This window comes from Propithecus coquereli, unplaced genomic scaffold (genome assembly GCF_000956105.1).
Source record: "Propithecus coquereli isolate 6110/MARCELLA unplaced genomic scaffold, Pcoq_1.0 Scaffold451, whole genome shotgun sequence".
In the NCBI taxonomy this organism is placed as follows: Eukaryota; Metazoa; Chordata; class Mammalia; order Primates; family Indriidae; genus Propithecus; species Propithecus coquereli.
In genome coordinates, this window is record NW_012150297.1 from 323,766 (window position 1) to 347,674 (window position 23,909).

The 23,909-nt window shown below is 51.9% G+C and overlaps 1 protein-coding gene across 2 annotated transcripts; it reads right to left on the reverse strand.

The window, feature by feature from the left end:
- On the reverse strand, positions 1–14,128 carry ZNF395 (zinc finger protein 395). 2 transcript variants are annotated; one of them, XM_012654940.1, is made up of 9 exons: positions 13,743–14,128; positions 12,636–12,868; positions 11,405–11,514; positions 7,402–7,637; positions 6,847–6,947; positions 5,795–6,098; positions 4,470–4,562; positions 3,487–3,590; positions 1–3,188 (listed from the first exon to the last, which is right to left on the reverse strand). In XM_012654940.1, the coding sequence occupies exons 1-9, from the start codon at positions 13,983–13,985 to the stop codon at positions 3,077–3,079; spliced, it is 1,536 nt and encodes a 511-aa protein (XP_012510394.1). In that variant the 5' UTR covers positions 13,986–14,128; the 3' UTR covers positions 1–3,076. The 2 variants fall into 2 exon arrangements, with proteins under 2 accessions (XP_012510394.1, XP_012510393.1); XM_012654939.1 differs by lacking the exons at positions 1–3,188; positions 3,487–3,590 and having other exon boundaries at positions 3,870–4,562.
- Between the last annotated feature and the right edge of the window lie 9,781 nt (positions 14,129–23,909).

Consider the following 23,909-nt stretch of genomic DNA (forward strand, 5'->3'; position numbering starts at 1 on the left):
TTAAATCAGACAAGGTACCATTTTATTCTTTATAAAATATATTTCATATTGTTGCTGTAAAAACATTACATTTCACATTTTTTAAAAAAATTTTTAACAGTAAAAATAATACTTGGAAGACAGCTGGGGGAAAAGGCGCCAATAAGACAAATTCACAGATGGGATTTATCTCCCTCTTCTCTTTTTTTTTTTGGCCCCGGGTAAAGTCAGAACCTGGGATGACCAGAAAGTAACAGGACAGATTTCTCCCAGCAAATCAGAGTTTCCGCATCCAAAGTCACACTGTTCTCCGAGGAGTCGCGCTATAGACTTCCCGCGGCAGCGTAGCCGTTGCTCGACTCGCTCTCTGAAATTACAGAATTGCTCTCAGAGCCAGTCTAAAAGCCACATGATTATATCCACGCTATTTCACCTGACAGTCCTTTCGCTCCGAAACCGGAGCTCTCCCTGGACCACAGACATCATTCGCTAGACTCTGTGCTCAGGGAGCGCGGGTGCGGACTGGCATCCTTAAACGTGTTGGGAACACAGCACCGCCAGCTCTGAAGGTGACTTTGAGAAATACTCTGGATAAAGGTAACATCGCTGGGATGAACAGTTTCCCAAGACAACTGCTTTGAAAATCAGTCCTGTTAGTTTCAGAAGCACATCCGTGGCAGCTTCCTTCCACCAGATCCGGCTTCCCGGGCGCAGGAAGGAGGGAGATCGGAGATGAGGAAAACAGGCATGATCGCCGGGTCAGCGCACGAACCACCCCCACCCTCCAAGAAGAAACGAATGGAGCGACCCCAGGGACAGAGCACGTGCTAAGAACCAACACAACAGCGACGAGACGGGCGCGGGCGGGGGGGAGGCAGCAGACGCCGCCCCCACCAAAAAGGACAGGGAGCAAATGCAGGCAGGGAAGGCTGCACCAAAACCCAAGACCCAGAACAAAAACAAAACCACCCCAGTTTCTAGACTGTTCCATCCTCCTCTTCTTTCTCTCTTCCTTTCCCGCCCCGTGTGCCAGCGGCCCGGGAAGCCACCTCACAGGGAGACATCTGTGCATCCAGTTACATCTGCATGGTCCAAACTGAGGGAGGGAACCCAACAGCTCCTCTAAAGTGGAGACTCGGCAAGAGGGAACAGAAGACCCTCGGGGGCAGGGTCCCCGCAGGTCAAGAACGCCCCCACCCCTCACGACAGGATCTGCACTCGGACATCGCGGGAAGTGAGGAGCGGGGGGAAGGGCCGCGACGGCAGCCAGCGCTTCGTTCTCAAGGAGGTCGGAGGAACAGGAAGAGGCGCCCTGGGCCACCTCGGGCTGGCCTGCTTTTCAGCTCTACCAAGACACAGAATTCCACGTACATTTTTTTACTAAGTTATGACAACATACACCATCACCGCCAAAGACACCTGCGCATAAGAGTGTCTGTCCTGTCACCAACCAGGGCACCATACCCTTCAGAACATCAGGCCCTGGTGTTGGTTAGGTCTGCAGGTTTCGTAACACTCAGCGTGTCTCGGCTTGACAAGCACATGTCTGTCGCCCACGTGAAGCATCCAACAGAGCCTCAGTGCCCAGGTGTCTTCACTGGGACTGAGAGGACAAGTTCGATGACACCCAAGGGGTGGATGCTGCCGCTCTTGCTAGGAGAGGTGGCTTGGTGGGATTCCCTGAGCCCCTGACATCTGGGACATAGGGCTAGGGCCTGTCGCCGAGACAGCTGGGCACCAGGTGGTCACATTCAAGCAGGCCCCGAGGGAAGCTCGGCAGAGAGGGGAGGTGCCGGGACAAGAGCACGTCCTGCTCGGGGGCTCCGCCCTCGGTCCGTGTGCATCGGAGCTGGCCTGGCACTGAACTCCTGGCCTCCCTCCTGCCCGACAGGAACAGCTTTGCTCACTGACCTCAATGCAGCCCAGTTTCGTCTCCCCTAAACGCCTGTAGTCTCCAGAAACACCAAGGGCAGAGACGCCAGGGGCCGCCAATCCAACCTCACTTCTCCCTCCGTGGTTTCCTCAGCCTGAACCTCACTCCCTCGGGGACTCTCTCTGGCCTTCCCCATCCTGCCTCCAGGCAGAAAACGGAAATGGGGAAAGCCCTGCTGAAGCCAGGCAACAAACAGGAACCTACCGGCAACCCACTGGGGTCTCCCCCGGCCGCCCAAATAAAAGGAAACTTTCATCAGTAAAAGCTTCCACATACACCATAAAAAAAGACAGAATGTTCCAGAGGTGCCCTTTCCAGAACTGGAGGGAAGAGACGTCAGGAGGGAGTTTATCTGGGGAAGAGCAGAGAGTTTCTAAAGACACTGAAACCCTCTAGGACTCCTCGAGGAAAGAGGAGAACCATCAAGGTAGTGTTTAACTGCCACATTTCAAAAAGTGAATTCTTACCAGCCTTTTGGCTCAGCCATTTGGGGATAGTCTTTAAAAATCTATTAGTCTGGGCTTTGAGAAGAAGCCATATGACATTTGTTGGGATGCAACCCAATGTCTAAGGGCACCCAGATTCAAACAGTTGTTGCCAAGAAGGGCCTTTCCTTTACCTTCCACGGGAGCTGCTCAGGCGGGAAGAGGCGGCACAGCCTGAGACACGCGGACACCCACCTTGCCACCCATCCACGGAGTCCTGCCTCTGAGTCACCCGTCAGCCAGAAACTTTTTTTTTTTTTTTTTTAAAAAAAAGTAAATTCATCTTGCTCACAGTCCTTTCTGGAAAGAGTTGAGGAAGCAAAGAATTCACCAACTCAGCAGGAAACAGAACGAGCTGTTCCTTCTTTTGATGTGTACAAACTAATCCCCTAGAGAGAGGAGATGCGGGGAGGGAGGGTCATTGATTCTTTGGTCTCTGGTTCACTGCTGAATACCCTTGGTCAGTTTTGGCTCTCTCCTATTTTGGGGGTGGGGGGAGAATATTTCTGTTCCTTGTTTTTTAAAAAATAAAACGTTCCCACAAAGGGGAAAAAATGCTTTAAGTGTTACACCTTCGCCAATCGAGCCCAACCTCTGCATTTCCACTCTATCTTTCCGGTTTCTGCTGAGGGCTGGTGACACCTCATGTCAGCGGCTGCCATCGGGGCCGGCAGGCGGGTCAGTCCAGGAACCGCTGGCAGGCCTTCTTCCACCGGCAGGCCGTGCACCACTGGTCCCGGTGCTCGATGCCATACACCTTGCGGCACTTCTTTGCCTCCCCTCGGGCTTTCCTGCCGAGAGAGACAACCGAGAGCAGCGTCACCAGCTGTGGTTAGACCTGGACAGCTGCCACGCGCGGGGCTGAGTGACCACACAGAGGCCGTGGGGGCGGCTCCCCAAGGAAGCCAATGGGGAAGGGGCCGGAGGCTCCAAGTACGAAAGCCACCCTGTCTGGGGTGCCCTCCATCTGGACTCCCCTCTGGGGACAAACCCTGGTGACTCTGTTGGGTGGACTCAGGAGTCCACGCCACCAGTGGAGACGAGGGGGGACAGGAACCAGAAGACAGGGCGTGATGGCGGACGTCTCACCTGGCGCTGCTCGGGGCCCGGGGCGGAGAAGTAACGATCAGGTGAGATTTCACTGCAGGTGGCAGCTGCTGGGGCTCACTGAAGCTCAGTGACCGGCTCCGGACCTGGGCACAGGGAGAGGGGCCGTGAGCAGGAGGGCAGTCAGACAGGGTGACAGCGCCGTCCTGCAGGACAGCCGGCCACACTCGCCGCACCGCTCCTTGTGCTGCCGGGCCCCGCGGCAAGAGGAGGGACAGGAGGCCCTGCTGTGTGTCGGAGGACGTTCCAGCAGAGGGGTGGTCTCGGCAGCAGGGCCAGGCGAGGCGGGGCTGGAGAGTGAGAAGCAGGCCTTTACGCCACACGCAGAACCCAGCAGGGGCCCAGTGCATGGGAGCCACCTGGCCTGGCCACCTTTAGGGCTGTTCCCTGCAGGGGACTGAGACACAGGGAGGCATCGCACGGCGTCAACAGCACCTCCTGGCAATTTGGTTTTCCAATGTGTGACGCCTCCCTGCAGGAGACGTGTAAGACTAGAGCCCCCTGGGCGTGGTGCACAATGACCTCCAGGTGATTTCGGTTCAGGGTCAAGTGACCTAGGGGCCCTGGTCCCCAGTGGCCGTGAGATTTCCAACCCAGCCCACGCAGCCCTCCACTCTCTCTCCCTTCTTCTTCTCTCGGCAGTAAAACCCTAACAAGCGCCCACCAACACTCAGGGCTGAACAGGACACTGACCCCGGCCTCGCCCCGCGACTCTCTTGGCAGGAAACGTGGCTGATCCAGGCACTGCTCTGCCGGCACTTCCACCTTCTGGGAGGGGCCGTGGCCAGTGGGGAGCGCCAGAGAGGGACCTTCCAGGAGTCTGGGGGCCGGAAGCACAGTGGCAACACCGACCTGTGCCACGTGCTGAGAGACAGCCTATGGCTCTGGGTGTGTGGGCGAGCCCTGGGCTCCCACCAGGCCCCCAGAGTCGGCGCGCCGGGGGGCACAGGGATGGGCACACTCACCGGAGAGAGGGAGCAGGCGGTGGAGGGGGCGGCAGCCCAGCTGACACTCGTGTAGATGTGGGGCGAGACGGGGATCTGGAAGGAAGGCAGAGCCTGCGGAGACGAGAGCGCGTCAGCCCGGGTTCCAGCGCAGGAGGTGCTCAGCGTCCGCCCACGGGCCCTGCAACCTCACGGTGAGCAGCAGGAGGCCCATCTCTGCGTACGTGCAACGACCGGGAAATGCTGGGACATACCCGATGGGTCTTCCCAAGAGCAACGTCAGAGCATCCAACTCTTTGAAGTTGTCTCCTAGCTGCAAGGCTCCCATCTCACTCTGGAACCCTGTTCTCAGAGTGGACCACGTGCCAGCCTCATGCCTTAATCATCGCAGAGGATTAACTTCCCAGCCGATCGCCTACTAAGAGCGTGCTACAGTAGCTGCCAGAAGAGGTCCAGCAGCCCTCCGTGCCTGGGTGGTATTGCTGGAACAAGACATGGTGTGCCAGGGAACTAGGGGAAGCAGCAACACGCTCGTGGACACCCGGGTTCAGGTCTACTTGTGAAAACACCAGCCACACTGTCTAGCCCGACAGGGTCCGCCAGAGCTGGAAGCTGGCCAACCGTGACCTGGCTAGGCGGCCACTCGTTCTGCTAAGGAGAACTGGCTCATTTTGCAAAGGCTTTCTGATTGCAAGCACTTTTAATTACTAGCCTGCAAACTGACCCAGAGTCCGATAAAACCAAGCTGCAGGCACAAAAGGATTTTAAGAAAAACTGGCACACAGCAAGCCGCACGTTCACTGAGTACCTACTATATGCAGTGAAAGCCATCTTAAATGTCACCCTTTCTGTGACAACTGTCCCAACCACACAGGCATGACAGCTCCGTCCCTCCTGTACCCACAACAGCTTCTCATGCCCCAGTAAATGGTACTTTGACTATTTATTATAACTAACCATACTTACACACTCACTTCTCTCCCCAGCTAAGCCACGCACTCCCCAAGGGCAGGGACTATGTCTAATTCTACCTGAAAAGCTCACTTAGCCCAATGCTTGACACACAGTAGGTACTTACAACACAGGCGCCGGATCACTTGCTAATGCAACACCATCTAGGACCTAGAGAGTTGCTCCGGGAGGCCCAACTACGCCACCCCATCCCTCTCATACCAGCCACGTAACAGTTCCCAGGCCAAATCCATCAACCCTTACTTGTAGAAGTAAGAGATCAGCAATTTGGCCAAAAGGCTCAACCCGCAATCAGGGTGGCCAACGGCCTGTGGTCAGGCTGGCTGGTGACAAGTCAGAGAGGAGGCTGAGCCCCAGAGAGCCCCGCCCCATACCTGGTATGCGTGGTCAGCCTGAATGTGCCAGAAGGACCCCGGAGCTGACTTGCTGAGAGCGCCCGAGGGCAGAGAAGACTCCAGGCCAGGGCGTTCCGGGCCGGAGGGCTGGGCTTTGGGCGGAGGTGGGAGAGCGGCGAGGGGCAGGCCGGTCACGCCGGGGGCGGGCGCCGGTTCGGCGGTGGGAGTCCGAGGCGCGGGGGTGCCCACGGCAGCAGCAGCAGCAGCAGGTTCCTCCTTCATCTGCACCTCCGTGTAGTAGAAGTCCTCCTCCCGCTTGAACTGGTCGGAGTCCACGGTGTCCCTGCGTGGGAGGGAGACGCAGGCACGGTCAGGGACACGCTGCCCCGGGTCAAACCGGGTAGACTGCAGTGCAACAGGGAAGGGACTGCTCGGGGCCACCCAGAAAGTCAGAGAAGGAGCCCATGAGAACACCCAGGGGCCCCACTCCTGACGCACGTCACAGGGGTCACGGGCTGCACATCAATAGGAATCGTTTTTCCTGGCACCTGAGGTTTGTGCTCTCCCAGGACGTGAGCCAACCTCTCCTCCGCCAGGAGGTGTCCGGCCCTGAGTGCCACCACACGCCCTCTCTGGGCCCCACCTGCCGGCAGTCCCGCCCCCTCCCCAGGGCTGTGAGTCAGCCCCTGACACAGTGGCCATGCACATTCGCGCTGCCAGAACGAGGCGCTGGGGCCAGGGCCGACCGAGAATGACCGCTGCTGGGAGGCAGGCGCGGCGCTCGGCCACTGCACACCTTGGCAACAGGGTCTCAGCAGTGATGGAACCAAATCACCGTTTCACCCAGAACTAAACATCTTGCTCTCTACAGTGAAGGGAGAAGATGCATCCACAAGATGGACAGAGTTCCCTTCCCGCCAACAGCGGCGACACTCGCCAGGATGTCTTTCCGACGGGGGCCAGGAACAGGAGGTGGCGTCCTCAGCGCCCCATCTCCTCGGCAGCATTCTGGGCCGGGGGTCGTGGGGAGTCAGCAGGTGGAGGAACATCTGAAGGTACCGCAGGCCGGAAGCCCCGGGCCCCACACTTACCCCAGGTGGAGGGCTTTGACGTGTCGTTTGATGCCCACGATTGAACGCAGAACTTTGCCACAGTTTGGCCACAGGCACTTGTACATCACCTTCACGGAGTTCTAGGGGGAAACCGAGACTGGGTAAGCGGGACACGTTCTCCTCCTCATCAGTCCTCAGCCTTACCCCGCAGGGACTTGAGCTGGCTGCTGTCCTCTGCCCAACCCTACAACGGCCTCCGGGGAAGGGGTTCTCTGGGACCAGAGAAACTGACAACCAGGAGCCAGAAAGCCCTGACCCAAGAGATGGTCCTAGTGGGCAAGAGCTGGGTGCCGTGGCTAAGACCCCAGCAGGAGCCACGCACGCATGGGCCTCTGCAGGAGTGGGGGGGAGAGGGCAGGGGTCGGGGAGAGGTTAAAAAGCAAGGAGACTGCCATGAACGAGGCGGCGGCGGCTCCTAGGCAAATCAGCAGGTAACAAGCAGCAAAGGAAAACTGAAATGGGGCCTGTGAGGCCCCCTCCCCTGCGTGGCCGTCCCTGCCCAGCCCGGCTCACGCCCATGCCACAGTCGTGTACCTTTCTTTTCCTCGGAGCTGGTTCATCCAACAGGAAAGGGTCGGGATCGGTCTCAAAGCCGTGATCAGTTTGAGGAGAACCAAAGGCATCCCCCAGATACTTGGGGCTGGCCTGGGGGTGGGGGGGCGAGGGGGTGGAGATGCCGCTGCTCCCACTCCAGTGCCCGCTGGTGGTGCTGCTGCCGCTGTCCGACACGTCGCCGCTCTCCTTCCACGGGTCGCAGGCCGCGCGGGAAGCTGGCAGGGCAGAGAGAAGACGGAAGGGTACTCACAGGCTTGTCCCCAGGCCAAAACAGAAAAGAACCAAAAACCTCTCCCTTGCGAGAGTCGGTAAGCACAGGGAGAAGCCGGGAGCCAGGCCGTTCGCCACCACGCTTCCTACTGCTCTGCCCTGGTGGACGTTCCCGCCACGCTGCTCATCACTGTACAATAGTCGCGCACGGCAACTTCTTTTTGTTAGGGTTCACAGACAGGTGACCTAAGTAAAATTCATGCCTCACTTTACATGTTAAATAAAAGGGGGGGCGGAGCCTGGGTGAGAACAGGCACCTGCAGGGTGCTGGGTACCCGGAGAGTTTCCCAGTGGCTGAGTGGGATGCAAAAGCCAACTTAAACCGCCTCCTGACCAGCTTTCTTGAGAAATGCCTTTCGACCACGCAAACCCAGGCCAGTCCATGAAAACCCGGGAGTGGAAAGAAACCACTCAGCCCTTACAGCTCTCGGTGCGACGCCTCCCAGAGCTACTGCGGCCCCAGTCCATCCTGCTGCGTCCAGAAGTAACACGTTCGGAGGAAAGACAGTTCTGAGAGCAATTCCAATGCCCGCAAGGTGACAGGAGGCTCTTGCGCCTGGCACAGCCCTGACGCACCTGCTCTGGTCCGTGAGTGTGTCTGACCAGGAAGAAGGGGCAGACAGGCATGTAGAATCTTCAGGGGATTTGTTTTATTTATTTCAATAGATACAGGGGGTACGAATGGTTTTGTTATGTGGATGAATTGCATGGTGGAGAAGTCTAGGCTTTTAACATACCCGTCACCTGAATAGTGTACACTGTGCCCAACGGGTAATTTTTCAACCTGCTCCAGTGTCCCTCATGCCACTCTGTGTGACCGTGCATACCCGTTGCTTAGCTCCCACTTCTAAGTGAGAACGTGCGATATTTGGTTTTGTGTTCCTGGGTTACTTCACTGAGGATCATGGCCTCCAGTTCCGTCCAAGTTGCTGCAAAAGACATTATTCCGTTCTGTTTAATGGCGGAGTAGCGGACTCTTCGGTTTTAAACTGCACGTCCGCAGGCCGCTCAGGCCCAACCCACACTCTTCCATTCCCAGGCCAAAAATCCAGGTTAACTTACAGTAAAGGAGAATCTGAAATTCCAATACATGGAAATACCAAGTGACGGAAAGAAAAAAACTACCTATCCTCAAAAGCCCCAAGCCCCAGCTCTAACCCTGGGTGCCAGGATCCACTTCCACATCCCTTGCGGCCAGGATACAATCCTACTGCCCTTCTCTCCTCCTGCTCACAAATCCCTGCTGCTTCCGTGCTACCCTGGACAGGCTCCTGGCTTCCCAGGTTTCCAATCCAGGTGCCCCTTAAAGCTCCCTCTCTCAGGAAAGCCCACCCAAACAGAACAGGATGGAGGAAGAACTCTTCCCTCCCCAAATATCACTGTCAAGTCTCAAAGCTATCCTTTTCCCCTTCTGGGAACTGAGATGTTACTACATGTACACATGAGTTTAAAGCAGGGAAGAACTCAAGAACCACGCAACAGGGCCAAGGTCCAGGCACATCCACTCAGGAACCCCATCGGGGAGAGAAGGGCAGGGAGTGGAATCCTACATCACTACATCCAGAACGATCAGGACTCTGGGAACAAAGGCTAGGTCAACCAGCCGGCAAACCCTACAAATGCGGCAGTCCTCTCCATAGGGATAAACCCAAATGGCCCAAATGCATAAAATCTGTATGGCAGAGTTTGATTGGCACAGAAAAGAAGCAAAGCACAAAACAAAAAGTTATCTGTAAAAGTTGTAAGTTAATTTATAAGTTATTAACTTACTCCAGCTTTGATCGTAAGTGTTTCTAGGACAAAGACAATAAATACGTATTCTATAGCACGAAAACAGAGCACTCCTGTGCAAACACATAGCACAGAGAGCTTACAAGTGAGCTTTTGAGAAATATTTATAATCCCCTCTGTTCTCCCCACCCCCCCACACACACACACAGCCATCCTAACAATACAGAGACCAGACAGAGTGGTGGCTCTTGTGCAGACAGTATCCATGATTAGAGTAAGGTTTTGACTGTTGCCTAATCCGCACTTCGCAAAATACTTCCAGGTAATTAACTGCCAAGGAAGCCTTATTTTTCCACTGACTTCAACTATAAAATCAGAACTATGTTGTCACGAAAAAAATCTTAGACAATGAAAATTTTTTTCAGAAAGGGAATCAAGATGTCAGGATTGTGGCATATTATCAGTGAGACGTATGTATGTTGGTGTGCACACGTGTATACATGTTATTACACATACACACATGTACATACATTCCTGCCGGGAACAGCAGTCAATAACTTCCTTTCCCTTTTAGGACACGTTCATGGCTCTTCTCTTTTGACCCAACCTCTTGGATCCCCTAAACCCATACAATTTCCTGAGAACTGAAAATTAACTCCTTTTCTCGGTCCCATTTTGCCTGTGCTAATAGAGCAGGCATGCAATACCAGGCTTCGCAGAGAGGTGTCCTCACAGTACAACGATTTCCTCTAGCACCCAGGTGTCACTGACAACAGGCTTTTGAAATGTCAAATAAGTAAGCTCGCTTTCTCTCTCCTCTGTACCTACTTTCTACCTAGGGAGATTACTTATGAGGGATACTTGCAAAGGCCTCCTGGTACATGCTTAGAGCTAACTCCATATTTTCCTACATGCTTTTAAGTGGCTTGCAATTCAGTTACGTCTCACCAATGAAAAAGTTCTTCCCTGGGGCCAGGCGCGGTGGCTCACGCCTGTAATCCTAGCTCTCTGGGAGGCCGAGGCGGGCGGATTGTTTGAGCTCAGGAGTTCGAAACCAGCCTGAGCAAGAGCAAGACCCCATCTCTACTAAAATTAGAAAGAAATTAATTGGACAACTAAAAATATATAGAAAAAATTAGCCGTGCATGGTGGCGCATGCCTGTAGTCCCAGCTACTCGGGAGGCTGAGGCAGGAGGATCGCTTGAGCCCAGGAGTTTGAGGTTGCCGTGAGCTAGGCTGATGCCACTGCACTCTACCCCGGGCAACACAGTGAGACTCTGTCCCAAAAAAAAAAAAAAAAAGTTCTTCCCTGGGAGTAAGGTAGGCCAGCCCTAAAACAAATTTCCAAAAAACACTTCGAGTTCACTGCCAGCCTTGTCAAACTACTAATACCCAGCAACCGTTCCTCCCCCCATACTACTCATAAGGGGGTGGCAACTATAAGAATTTTGTTTTACTGTATAAATTTGTACCTTGAAGTGATACTACTGGTTTTTAGTAAGCAATTAGATTTATTTTAGACTTTAGCTCATTTACTTCAGGTCCTTGTCCTGTAGGCCCACACTAATTTACAAGGCGGCATTAGGCACTTGGAACTGGGTGCGTGAGTTTTCTGAGGACAATTTAGTCCACATTCCCCTTTGAACTAAATATTCCTCTGCTGGCCTCATTCAGGCCCCCACCGACGTGCCGCACTCACTTACTCCCGGAGAAGACCTTACTCAGGTGGCCACTGTGGCTCAGTCCCGTGTTCATTCATCTTCACAATGCATCTGGAAGCTTCTCCCCAGATGATGCAACTAAGGAGAAAGAACGGAAGCATCTAGCTCAATACCACTCGGCCAGTCTGCGGTGCCAGCGAGAAAAACCTCCAGAAATCCTCTTGCCAGGCTGGTGACTGTGGCAATTAGCTGCTCAACGCTGAAGACACTAGTGATGGGCCTCTGCCTGCCCAAAACCCGGTTAGGCCTGGCTCACTCACCAGAGAAGTTGACCTCGGCCCCGGGAGGGCTCTGCACGATGGGGCTGCAGGACAGGGACGTCAGCACCATGGCCGCCATCATCTCGTCCATCTCCACCGCGTCCGACTTCCTGGGTTCAAACAGGTGAGAGGGAAAGGTTACCTGCTGGGACGGCAGGTGCACAGTCACCACAGAACGAGAGACCACATCGGTTATTTTCATGTGATGGGGATAAGAGGCACCCACTGGAATTCAAAAGCACAAAAATCACCTCCTTTCCCTGTCTTATGGTTAAATGTAAGCGGGAACAATGACACTAACCAATCTCTTCCCATCCTCCCCCAAGAACAGTGACACGGTGTGAGGGTGTGGGCTGCCCTGTGATGGGGGGGGGGGGCCTAGGTGCAGCCTGCTGTCTGTGAGCCAACGACAGTTTTACATCTTTAAGTGGTTTTTAAAAATCAAAAGATTATTATTTCTTGACATGTAACACATGAAAATTATGAAAACCTGAAATTTGAAGGCCCATAATGAGGTTTTTTGGGGTTTTGGGTTTTTTTTTTTTAGAGACAGGGTATTACTGTGTCGCCCAGGCTGGAGTGCAATAGCACGAGCTCAAGCGATCCTCCCACCTCAGCCTCCCAAGTTGCTAGGATTATAGGTACGTGCCACCATTCCCAGCTATTTTTTCTTTTTAATTTAATTTCTTCGTAGAGACAGGGTCTTGGGGTCTCACTATGTTGCCCAGTCTGTTCTTGAACTCCTGGCCTCAAGAGATCCTCCCTCGGTCTCCCAAAGTGCTGGGATTACAGTCAAGACTACCGTGCCTGGCCCGTCAATAAGGTTTTACTGGAGTACAACGATGCCCGCGTGTTTCCGTATCATCTCTGATACGCTGTCCCAACCCTACCACAGCAGAGCTGAGCAGCTGTGATGGAGACTGTTTGGCCCACGAGGCTTAAATTATTTACTATCTGGCCCGTTCAGAACAAGTTTGCTGACTCCCAATCTAAGCCATTTCTTCCCTGTCCCCAAACTGATTTTAATAAAGGAGGGAAAAAAAACAGCCTTTCACTGAACCAAAGACACGTCACCCGTAAGAGAGTGACCGGGAGGAAATGGATGCTCGTTGGCATCTTGGCACCTGGACACTCAGGACCCCCCACTCCTGCCCCATCACAAGGCAGCCCAGACTGTCACGCCTCACCACCCACGCGGCTTTCAAAGCCCAGGCCGTTGCCCCACACAAACCTCTTCGGGACGTCAATGTTCCTGGAGACAGGCCTGTAGGCCACGGCCTGGGCTCCGTGCTCCAGGGCCGGCACCTGGGGGACGGGGCCCTGCAGCTCCGCCAGCCACACTTCCTCCGCTCTGCAGCAGATCTGTAACTTCTGGTCCAACAGCCAGACGGTCACCTGGTCCTCCGCCCAGCTGTGCTGCTCCACCAGTCCTGCGCACTCCTGACCCGCGTACCACACGTAAACCTGGGGGGAGGGGAAGCACAGCCGGTGGGCAGCAGGTGTCACCCTAAGTTCTCATCTGCCCCCAGTCCCAGAGGCCAGGGTGTCTGCCTGTGACAAACTGTGTCCTCTGACTCCCCCGTCTTCCACTCAAGACGTTCCCAGCTACCTGCAGCCGGAGCCCACCTGCTGCCCTGAACTGCTCCGACCTGCACTTTCCCTCCAGAGGACTCCGAGTCTCCCGGGGACAAGCTGGGAGGAGTGGAGGCAGGCTGACCCCTCTCTAGGGGGTACCTGGAAGCTGGAGGTCACCTTCCCTCCGGGGAAGAGAGGCCTGGAGGGCACAAGGGACACGAAGAACACAGAGTCCCTATTTGCGGGCCCTTGAGAAAGCAATGGAAGCGAACTCCGTGCACCTGCTCTGGCAATAACATCGGACAAGCCTGGGCCCTGCCACAGGGGAGGGGACGGTGGGAAAGGAAATCCACATCGATTCCCAACTAAACAAACACCTTGTTCTCCCGAAAACGTCCAAAGGTAATTCAAAGACGCAATGTTCTCTGACTCTCACGAGCCTGAGGTCCTTTCCCTTGCTTTTTAAGTTGTAAACTGAGGGAGACTAAGAGAAACTGAGCTATGGCTGTGATTCCGACTGAGGTTTCAAGCAGGCCAAAGCCCAGAACATTGGGTGCCAAGTCCTGCCACCTTCTCCTACGGACAACACAGTCTTGGAGGAGCTGGGCCTGCCAGCGAGGACATTCTCTTGGGCAGGAAGCCCACGTGGCTGGAGGGAAAAGGTCTGTGCTCAAACTGGTGCCCAGAGAACTTCCAGCACCCCTGGCCTACCAGCCCCGGGCCTTGCGAGATCAGACACCTGTCCATGCTGGGATCAACCTACCTTCTGCCCGGGCTGAAAGGCCACCTGCTGGAGGCCTGAGGTGCCGGGGGCCTTCAGGACCTCCTTGGGCGGCTCCTGGCAGGAGGTGTCCTCAGAGGCCAGGAAGGGCTGGGGAACGGCCCCCTCCAGCAGCGGCTCCAAGGGTGGGGCGGGCCCCGACGGTCCGTCTGGGGCACTGGGTCCCAACACCCGGGCTCCCAGGAGGGACCGCTTCCCAAGGCGCCGGGACAGCACGCTGGCCATGGTGCTGCTCTCCTGCGGAGGGAAAGGGGACACTGAGTCCTCCGTCCATCACCTGGAGGAACCAGGAAGCTTTTAGAACAGAGCCCCACACGCAGCAGGAGCCGATAGGTGTCCATTAAAATAAATGAACATTTTAAAGTAACTTTTACCATTTCTCCTTTTTACAAAAGTAATATCCATTCTTAGTAGGACGTTTAGAAAATACCATAAGCACATAGAAAAACAAATCACTCATGAACCTGCCTCCCAGAGATGCCCACTCTTCTTGTATAGCAGTCCTTGTTTCCTCCTATACGCGTAGTTACGTACTTTTATTTCCATAAAAATGGGATCATCATTTGGTACAATGAATTTTCACTTAATCACTAAGTGTTACTATTTCGTTAAATGTTATTCCGAAAGCAAACATTTAGAAGCCACAGGATATTTTCTTAGGTGGATACAACATTGCTAATTTAACAAATCCCTTATTATTGTAGCTGAAAGCTGTATCCAACGTTTTGCTGTCTAAACGGCCCTGCCCACAGCGAGCAGCCCCTGCGCTGACCCTCTGCGCACACGCGTCGCTGACAGCTTCCTTGGGTGAACTTCCTGGACGTCACCTTGCCAGGTCAGAGCCTGAGCACATTTGTTGGACACACAGATTCTCAAGCTCAGCTGGCTTCAAAGCCGTGGAAACGAACCGCGACACGCTCATCTGACAGGTGAAGAAACTAACGCTGAGAGCCTAAGTGTCCCGTTCACAGTGACTAAGGGAGGTGGTGCCAGAGCCGGAACAGGGCTCTCGAGGTGGATCCTGCCAGGGGACCGGGCTGCCCCTGCTCCCAGGCCCGGGTCTGCGGGTGGGAAGGGAAGAACGGACCTAGCACTTTGCAAACTCCTGCCGCCCTCCTCCTGCAGAGCGTGGCCCCTCTGCCCTGAACCTCTGCCGTTCCAGGTGCTCTGTTCGCTCCCGTTCACTCGCTCCATTAATATCCCACTGAGGGACGGACGTGCGCACGGTGCACCCCAGGGGCTGTGGCGCCAAGGCAGGCCCAAAACATCCGGCTTTCCACACCGATGCTGGCCTCCCTGCCGACCGGTCTGCTGAGCCCAACACCTCCAGAGACTGTTCAGTGACATTCTCCCTGCCCCCCCCACCACACCCCTGCCACACTGACATCAAGAGGACATCTGTCAACACAGCTTTCAGCTCAGTCTTTGGACAGTTCTATAAACCTTCTGTACTGTTTACCCTCGTCCAAAAGTGCCTCAGGGCTTTGTCTGGGTCCCACACCATCTCCCCGTCTCACGAATCCTGGCCTCCTTCCGAACCGCCCCAGCAAGGTATGCTAGCGAACGTCTCCACAGTTACAGAACAGGAATGGCAAAAAGAATTTTAACAGATAATAACAAAGTTGCAAATACTGAGCAAAGGGTTTTCATGAGCGTTTTACTCACAGCCTCAAAGGCTAGACTCTAACAGCACAGATACCCACCGGAGTTCCCTAGAAAGCAAAGATCAGGAAGAGGGAGGAGCTCCGGCCTCAGACGGAGTTCCTATCTAGGCGTCTGGTGTTACATCCAACAATGACTCAGAAAGCATCATTACAACAATAAAAAGAGAGAGAAGTAGATTCTTCACCATTTCAAAAAATATATATACCCAAGCTATTAAAATAAATTGTTTTTAAGAACTCAGGAACCTACCTACCTTCATCCTTGAAGCCTCAGGCTGGGATCGAGAACCTCTCAGTCTCAGTTTAATTGACCCGACAGGGTCTAGAGGTGAAGCCGCAATGCCACATAGAGACATCAGAGGGCAGCATCAACCCAGAGAAAGAGGCTATGCTTTTCTTGGCAATAAGAAAGAAAGAAAGAAAAAAAAAAAACCCGGTGGCCACCCCCACCTTCCAGAGCAGGAAGTTTGGGGTTTCCACCACTGAAAATGAAAAAAGGGTAGTATTTCCAAAATTCCTGGGTTCCCAGTCTTCAGACGGCGCCTGAGATGTTTGGTGAACAAATCCTAACTGTGTTTTTGTAAGCCTTTTTCTCTTTTTTCGTTTTAATTTAAAGAATACTTTTTACTTTCGATTTTGTTTGCAAGCCTGCACCTTCCAAAGCCTGCTGGATTCGCATCGAGTTGGTGAACCTGCCCTCTTCCGGCGGGTTCCCACGTGTCCGCCTTCACTCCACCGACCAGAATTCCACACTGAAATACATTTTATTATTTATTTATAGTCCTCCCAAATCTTAATTTTTAAAAGCAGAAGAGAAAGAAGGAAGGGAAACTGCCTTTACTAAGTGCCTGCTAGGCACTAGCTTTCATAAATTATATCTAATTTAATCCTCGACACGACCGGAGATAAACATGGTCTTTTATTTCTGATGCAGTGATCGTGCCTGGGACAGATCAGGTTGCTGAGGCCACACGACTAAGAAGTGGCAGGTTTGAACTCGCCTCCGTCTGGTGTCAAAAGTCACGATCCAGCCATTATTCCAGTAGGAGTGGGATCTCTCAAAATAAAACACGCGAGTCGCTTTTCATCTACATGGTATTTTTCCCCCACTACATTAGTGAACTTTGATAGAAAACAACAGTTCCTGATAGGAAAGTCTGCATTTGTTTCCTCGTACATTTTCATTCCTTGAAAACTCTCCTCTCCACTTGCATCTTGGCCTCTTACCTATAAAATAAAGGTTTAAGTCCGACCTTCCTCAGCAGTCCAAGCACTGTTAATCATTGAGCAGCCAGGTTTGGGAAGACCTTTATACGCACACTGCCCTCAACCCGAAAAGTTAGGGAAAACTTCAGCCAAGTCTATAGCAGGAATTAATGGCATGGAGGCGAAAAATACGAAAGTAGACTAATCTAGGCGGGGAGGCCTCCCCAGCTGTCAATCGATGCCTCTCCTGTGTTAATCGGCCACTTGTCATGCTATGATGCTACAGACCTGGCTCTACAGATAACACAAATATTAATAACCAAGAGCCCTTCAGGGACTCGGAAGTGAACCAGAGAAAGGGTAAAGGTCTGCCAAGGTAAACTCTGGGCCCACGCAACTTTTCCGGATGGGCTGCTACAAACACCTCTCACGGAGGGTCCTACTCTCCCTCCTGGGATGCTTTTGCAGGTCCGACAGTGGCCTCCTTCAAACCGCCCATCCCTGTTCTCTTCTTCTACTCACTCCCCCGCTTTTTCTTTCTTGGGAGCTATCAATGGTCCGCACAAACCGGCCATCCCCTAGTCTGCCATATGGTTCCAGAGCAGCCAAGAAAAATCAAGAAACATCTAATTCTGAGTAACAACAACAGTATTTCGACATGCAGCCAAATCCCTCTTTACGATTTTACGTTCTCGGCTTACAGAACTCCTTGATTGAAACATAAACTCGTGCTGAAGACTTCTCAGTACAGTTCTAAGGGGACCCCGAGCCCCCTTGGTCTCCCCACCCCTACTGCTGTCACCAATAGGAGGGGTTGGCTACCCTAGATTATGTATTTTGGTCCATGTCCAAAAGGGGTTAGCCCTTTCCAGGCTCAGCAAACATACCCTGATGTGCTAATAGCCCTTAATGAGGACATCTGCCATCAGTTAAATAACTGGAACAGGCAGAATAGTAAAACAAACTCTCTCTGTGGTTCAGAGTTGCAAACTGCTGTTTGTCATGTGATGTTGCTGGACAACCACACGTCTCTGCACACGAACGTGCGTGCACACACTCACGCGCAAGGGTTGCTCTCTCCTACCACCCAGAGACACCACAGGCCATGAAATCACCTAGCACCACGTCTAGGACACAGCTTGTAAGTCAAAGTGATTCATTACACCACTAATAGGGGTTTTTTTAAGTTAAGGAGAGTGAAGTTTGGAGTGAGCCTCCTCCTTGCAAAAGTCTGGGTGCTTGCTACCTCTCTAATGAATAAATTATGGGTCAAGGGAGGGATATCAACTGTCAATAGTTTCAGATTCTCTGCTAAACCGCAGCTTTCTGTGTATTTTATGATCTACACTGGGTACTGCTGCAAGAACAACAGTTTAAGTTCTTAGTTCTTTGGTTAATATTTTGCATATCTTTTCTTTTCTTTCTTTTTTGAAGACAGAGTCTCGCTCTGTCGCCCTGGCTAGAGTGTAGTGGCATCATTATAGCTCGCTGCAACCTCAAACTCCTGGGCTCAACCAGTCCTCCTGCCTCAGCCTCCAGAGTAGCTGGGACTGCAGGCGCTCACTGCCGTGCCCGGCTAATCTTTTCCATTTTTAGTAGAGAGAGGGTCTCGCTCTTGCTCAGGCTGGTCTCCAACTCTTGAGCTCAAGCGATCGATCCTCCCACCTTGGCCTCCCAGAGTGCTAGGATTACAGGCGTGAGCCACCTCACCTGGCCCATTCTTAATCTTGTATTAAAAATTAAGATTTGGGAGTACTATAAATAAATATAGCAAATAAATAAAGCAAATAATAAAGTAAATAATAATCTTTTTTTTTCTTTTAAATCTCTAACATTTTAACTTGAATTTTTTTCAGTGTGATGTTCTAAACTTAACCCAAGGGCCAAAATGTTTGCAGCCAAGCACAGCTCTTATTTTATAACAGAACTCCACGGAGAATAGGATTCCCAAACAGTTCGTTTTCAGCAATTCTTAGTCAACATCTCTGTGACAGCTGCCATGTACACTTGCAAGCATACTTATAAGGAAGTGCAAATATGTTTATGGTCCTCCTGGTTTGCAGGTCACCACTGGAACCTTGGCAGGAGCAAGTTGTCACGTCCCATCACTACACAACTGCTACCTGGTGGTTCTCAAGCCTTTTTTTTTTTTCCTGCGGTGCCTTCCCCAGAGAAAGTAAAAAAAAAAAAAAAAAGACTCAATTTTGCTAAGCACACACGGATCCTTTCTTCACTGACAGGAAACCCCCTACCAAGCACAACCAAAGCTAAAACTTCCAGACCTCTGAAATCATTTATCAGGTCCTGCTACACCATTTTAAAAAATGGGTGTGGTGTGTACTTAAGATTTCCACAGTACGAGCTTGAGATACACGGTACTGAGCACATCAGGGATCGATCCAATAGTTCTAAGTCAGCTGGCCAGAGAGTCACAACTTGGATGCTCGGGGCATTCTAATTATTGTCTTTTTCTGAAGGTTTCTAAACTCTGCATTACGCTGCACCAGTGTCTAATAGTTTAGACTGCCAGTACAATTTAAACGGCAGAATATCAGAATTGCCAAGGACCTGAAAGACTGTCCCCACTCCCATTCAGGGCTGGAACCCCGACAGCATCCCCTCTAACCGAGCACCCAGCTTTCCTATTACTCTAAGTAGCAGAATAACGGAAGGGAGAAATAAGGGCCCCAAATAACAGTGCTATTTTCATATTCCAGCAGATGGGCCACAGAAATAGGTCATCTGATCTGATTATAGTGAATTCTTTCCAGCAAGTAATAAATGATCCCAACCAACAAATACTTCTGGCGGTCTGATGGCACAAGGGCCATTCAATCGAGTAAAAGAGACGTTTCTATCTGCATGGCCGGCAGGAAAGGAAAGCGTTTTCACAGTTCTACCCAGGAACAAACGCACTTCCCCTTCACACCTACCTCCCCATTTGCTCTCAAAAACGGGGTGCCCTTCGCTTGTAGCTGTCGTGCTCACACTCCTCTGTACTAAACGAGACGGTTCTTAGCACACAGGCTCAGGGAATCCACAACTATTTCTGTTAACACCAGTACCAGCAGGACTGCACCTCCCTTAGACGGTAAGCCCTTTGAGGGAAGAGACCATATGACCCATTCAGACTTAGGATTTTAAACAGATGACCCTCCCAGGGTGAGAGGAGTCCCAGATCCAAGAATAATATGTTAGAAGAAAGAATACCTGCTGCTTGCCCTAAAGTGCCGACACAGCTACCGAGAGCAAGGGTAGAATTTTAAACAGCACTCGAACACCCAAGACAGTGTTTTCTTAAAAGCAGGGAGAGGATATGACACAGGAGTGTGCCGTGCGAGAGGACGTCCAGTACTGTTTCTGTACGTGCCGGGGACAGAGGCACACATGCACGCAGTGGGGGAAGGGCGGCGAGCAAAGTGGTTGAACCTGACTGAAACTGTGCTAAGACCACGTGAGAGTTCCAGAAAGAGGCGTGGAGAAGGAAGATTGCTGACTTGGCATTTTACCCAGAGCCAGGACTGCAGGGAGGGAACCAGGAGCTGAGAATCCCAGGGAGAGCAAGCCTCAGAGAACTAGCAGTTCTCCCCAGAAGTTTTTGTGGTAAGCTTTTAAGAGACCCACACACGAACTCGTACCACCAATGAATGTATGAATGGCACTTAGGTTTAAGCTCACTTTATATGCACATGTGGGTGTTTCTTTTCTTTCCTGATCTCCCAGCAACTCAATAAAGTATGGAAGGACAATATTATACCCACTTTACGGACAAAAACACTGAGGTTCCTCAAGAAGGTCACCTATTTGTTCCAAAGCTGTGGCATTTGCAGCTTTACTAGCTCCTCCCTGGTCCACTTCTCTGTTCTCCACAAGGAGAGACCTAGCAGCAGAAAGGGGCTCAGGACTGGGGGGGGTTTGGGGGGGGTCTTCTGGAGGAAGACAGGGAGTTTCATTAAGAAGAAGGGATCTATTGGAAGCACGTAGAGTAATGACAAGCAAAAGCTGACAACAAAAGATTGCCACCCCCAAAATATAAAACACAGGTGTGAGAATTTTAAAAGCCACATTAAGGCCCTGAGCAGGCACTCGCCAGAAAGGGAGGTGATGATGCGACAGGTGCCAATCCTGAGACTTCACAAAAAGGGTTCTCACTCCCTGAAGAAAGCAGAGGAACACAAGCTCTACTTTATATATTTTTTCCATGTAAGAGGTTAAAGTGGAAACACCATTTGGAACTCAACAGTCATTTGAATGAATAATCACATTCCCTGACGATGCCAAATAAACAAGAATCACTCCAGACGGTGAAATGGTTGAAGCAGAAAACTGGTTTGGAGCTCAAATCTCACTGCCTTGAATTATCACATTCCCTAATGATGCCAAATAAACAGGCATTGGGAGGAAGATGAGCGCTACCTGGTGACTCACCTGGCTGGAATCAATAGGTCATAAAAAGGCAGCCACCCTCTCCTCCAGGTGGATAGTCGGGGCATACAGGGGTACAGGTGCCCAAGAAAGTGTCTTGTCCAGCCTGGCGGCCGGCCAGGTATGCAAGATCCAAAATTAAGGAAGAGAAATCATGCACATGCAGACAAGATCAGCCAACCAGAGACGCCCAACCAGAAAAGGAAACAAACAGGAGGGATCAGTGTGCCACCCAAATACCCCTCAGGAATCCAAGTCTCCTCTGGGAGCCACCAGCCCAACAAGGAAGCCAATGGGAAGTCAGCTATGATCTTGGAAATTTTAAGTCATGAGATAAGAAACACGTGCTCTCGGGATGGCAGAACATTCTCGCAGCTGAATACGTTAAGAAACCTGAAATAAGAGCTGGGTACCAGCATCTGTCTGTTGCAAGACCAGAATGAATGGCTGATGGGCCAGTGGGAATAGTTCCATCTGGCCAGAAAGGGAGGTACCAGACTATAGCAGGTCAACTGTTAATCCAACATTCCCTTTTATTCTAATTCCACAATTAACCATACATGTTTCTGTGTCCAGAACCCACCCCATCACCCTCTCCTGAGGGTCTCCACTCTGCTCTCCTGGGAAAGGGTGTCCCCCCCCACCTCTAATACCAACGGCAATGCTTCCAATCCCCCAGGAGTGCTGTAGCTGGGGGAAGAAGGCCAGATGTGCCACCAAGGCACTAAAACTAGCACATCGAAACGGACGCTCAGTATGGTCACAAGAGGCTAAGCAAAGGCACGCGACCGCCCAGGGAGCTCTGCCGGGGAAGCGGCAGACTACAGCCAGAGGCGTGGACAACTGGCCACCACCTCAGAGCCTCAGTTTCCCCACCTCACCTGTAGCGACAGGAACAGTACCTACCCCGCAGAGCTGTTTTGAGGGTAAACCCACACAGCACCCAGCATCTCGAAGGAACTCAGCAGATGTGTTTCTGTCCCCCACCCCCGTTTCAGACCAGTGACAGCTAAGTAACATCAGGAGCGACTGTGAGTGCTCAGTAGGCACTGCCCAGCCGGCATCCAGGAATTGAGGCTGGAAAGGACATTCCTCCAAAACATTAACACAACTACTGACTCTGAAGGAAATCTAGAGTTGACGAGGGGTGAGTCACTAATTAACTGAAATCACAACAAACTGATTTCTGCAAGATAGCGGGAGCAAGAAATCCAACCTAGTCCACTTAGTGGCCTGCCAGCCAAAACGAACCAAGGCCAGGGTTGAGCGCTTAGAACTCAGCACCACGTCAGATGGCCTGGCCCCTGGAGCCGAAGGCCAGTGAACAGACACCTGCTGTCACCTGCTCACCTCACTTTTGGTGACGGGTCCCAATCCTGGGGTCCCAATCGGCTCCCCCAAGCCTAAACCTCAGTCTCGGGGACCCAGTGCCAAGCCTCCCCAGGCAGCTCCGCCCACGCCGGGGCAGATCCACACAGGGAGAAACTCAGGGAATGGGAAACCCCAGAACAAAAACCCAGTGCAGGCACAGAAAGACAAATCTCACATGTTCTCATTCATATGTGGGAGCCAGATACTGAAACAATTGATCTCATGGAGACAGACGGTAGAATGACAGTTACCAGGAGCTGGGAAGGGTAGCGGGGAAGGGGGGACAAAGTGGGGATGAGTAAATGGGTGCAAAACTATACTTAGTCAGATAGAATGAACAACATTTGATAGCACAACAAAGTGACTATAATCAACAATAAGTTAGGGTACACTTTAAAATAACTAAAAGAGTGGAATTGGAAAGTTCCTAACACAAAGAAACGACAAGCGCCTGAGGTGATGGATACCCCAATTACCCCGATATGATTAATTCACATTGTTTGCCTGTATCAAAACATCACACGTACCCTATAAAGATATACAACTATTATGTACCCATAATAATTAAAAATTAAAAAAACAAGCCTGGCACCTTTAAGCATCTGCTGATATGCGACTCATGGGCCCCGCTCTTGAGGACTCACTGGGCGGAATATTAAGAAGCCCAAGGCCGGGCGCGGTGGCTCACGCCTGTAATCCTAGCTCTTTGGGAGGCCGAGGCGGGCGGATCATTTGAGCTCAGGAGTTCGGAACCAGCCTGAGCAAGAACAAGACCCCATCTCTACCAAAAATAGAAAGAAATTAATTGGACAACTAAAAATATATAGAAAAAATTAGCCGGGCATGGTGGCACATGCCTGTAGTCCCAGCTACTCGGGAGGCTGAGGCAGGAGGATCGCTTGAGCCCAGGAGTTTGAGGTTGCTGTGAGCTAGGCTGATGCCACGGCACTCTAGCCCGGACAACACAGTGAGACTCTGTCTCAAAAAAAAAGAAGTCCAAGATTCAGACCCTGCCCTTACAGAATCTGGGGCCAGCTTCCACCTGGTTCACACAGCCAGCACTTGTGCATAAAAGCACTTACTATGCTACATTCACATACTTGCATCGTATAATGAGAAGAATGAATGAGCATTTGCTTCTTTCAGGAAAATGCAAAAAACATTCTGCAATCCGACACTGAAGTCTGATAAAAAAGACGGCTTTTAGAATTAAACCCATCAAGTCAGATGAATATCCGTGTTAAAATTCTACGTTTTTGACACAAGTTAAATAAGTCAAAATAAAATGTGTTATGAATCTAAAAACAAAAAAAAATCTGAATGACTGGAGGCTGAAGGAGACACACGTTTCCCCCAAAAAACAGAAAGTCAGCCTCAGCGAAGTGAACACAGACACCATCCGGGAAGATCATTTATACACAGGGTGGAAAATGACCGGCGTGGGGGAAGGGCTGGCCCAGGGCGCAAACCGCTAAGGAAGTGC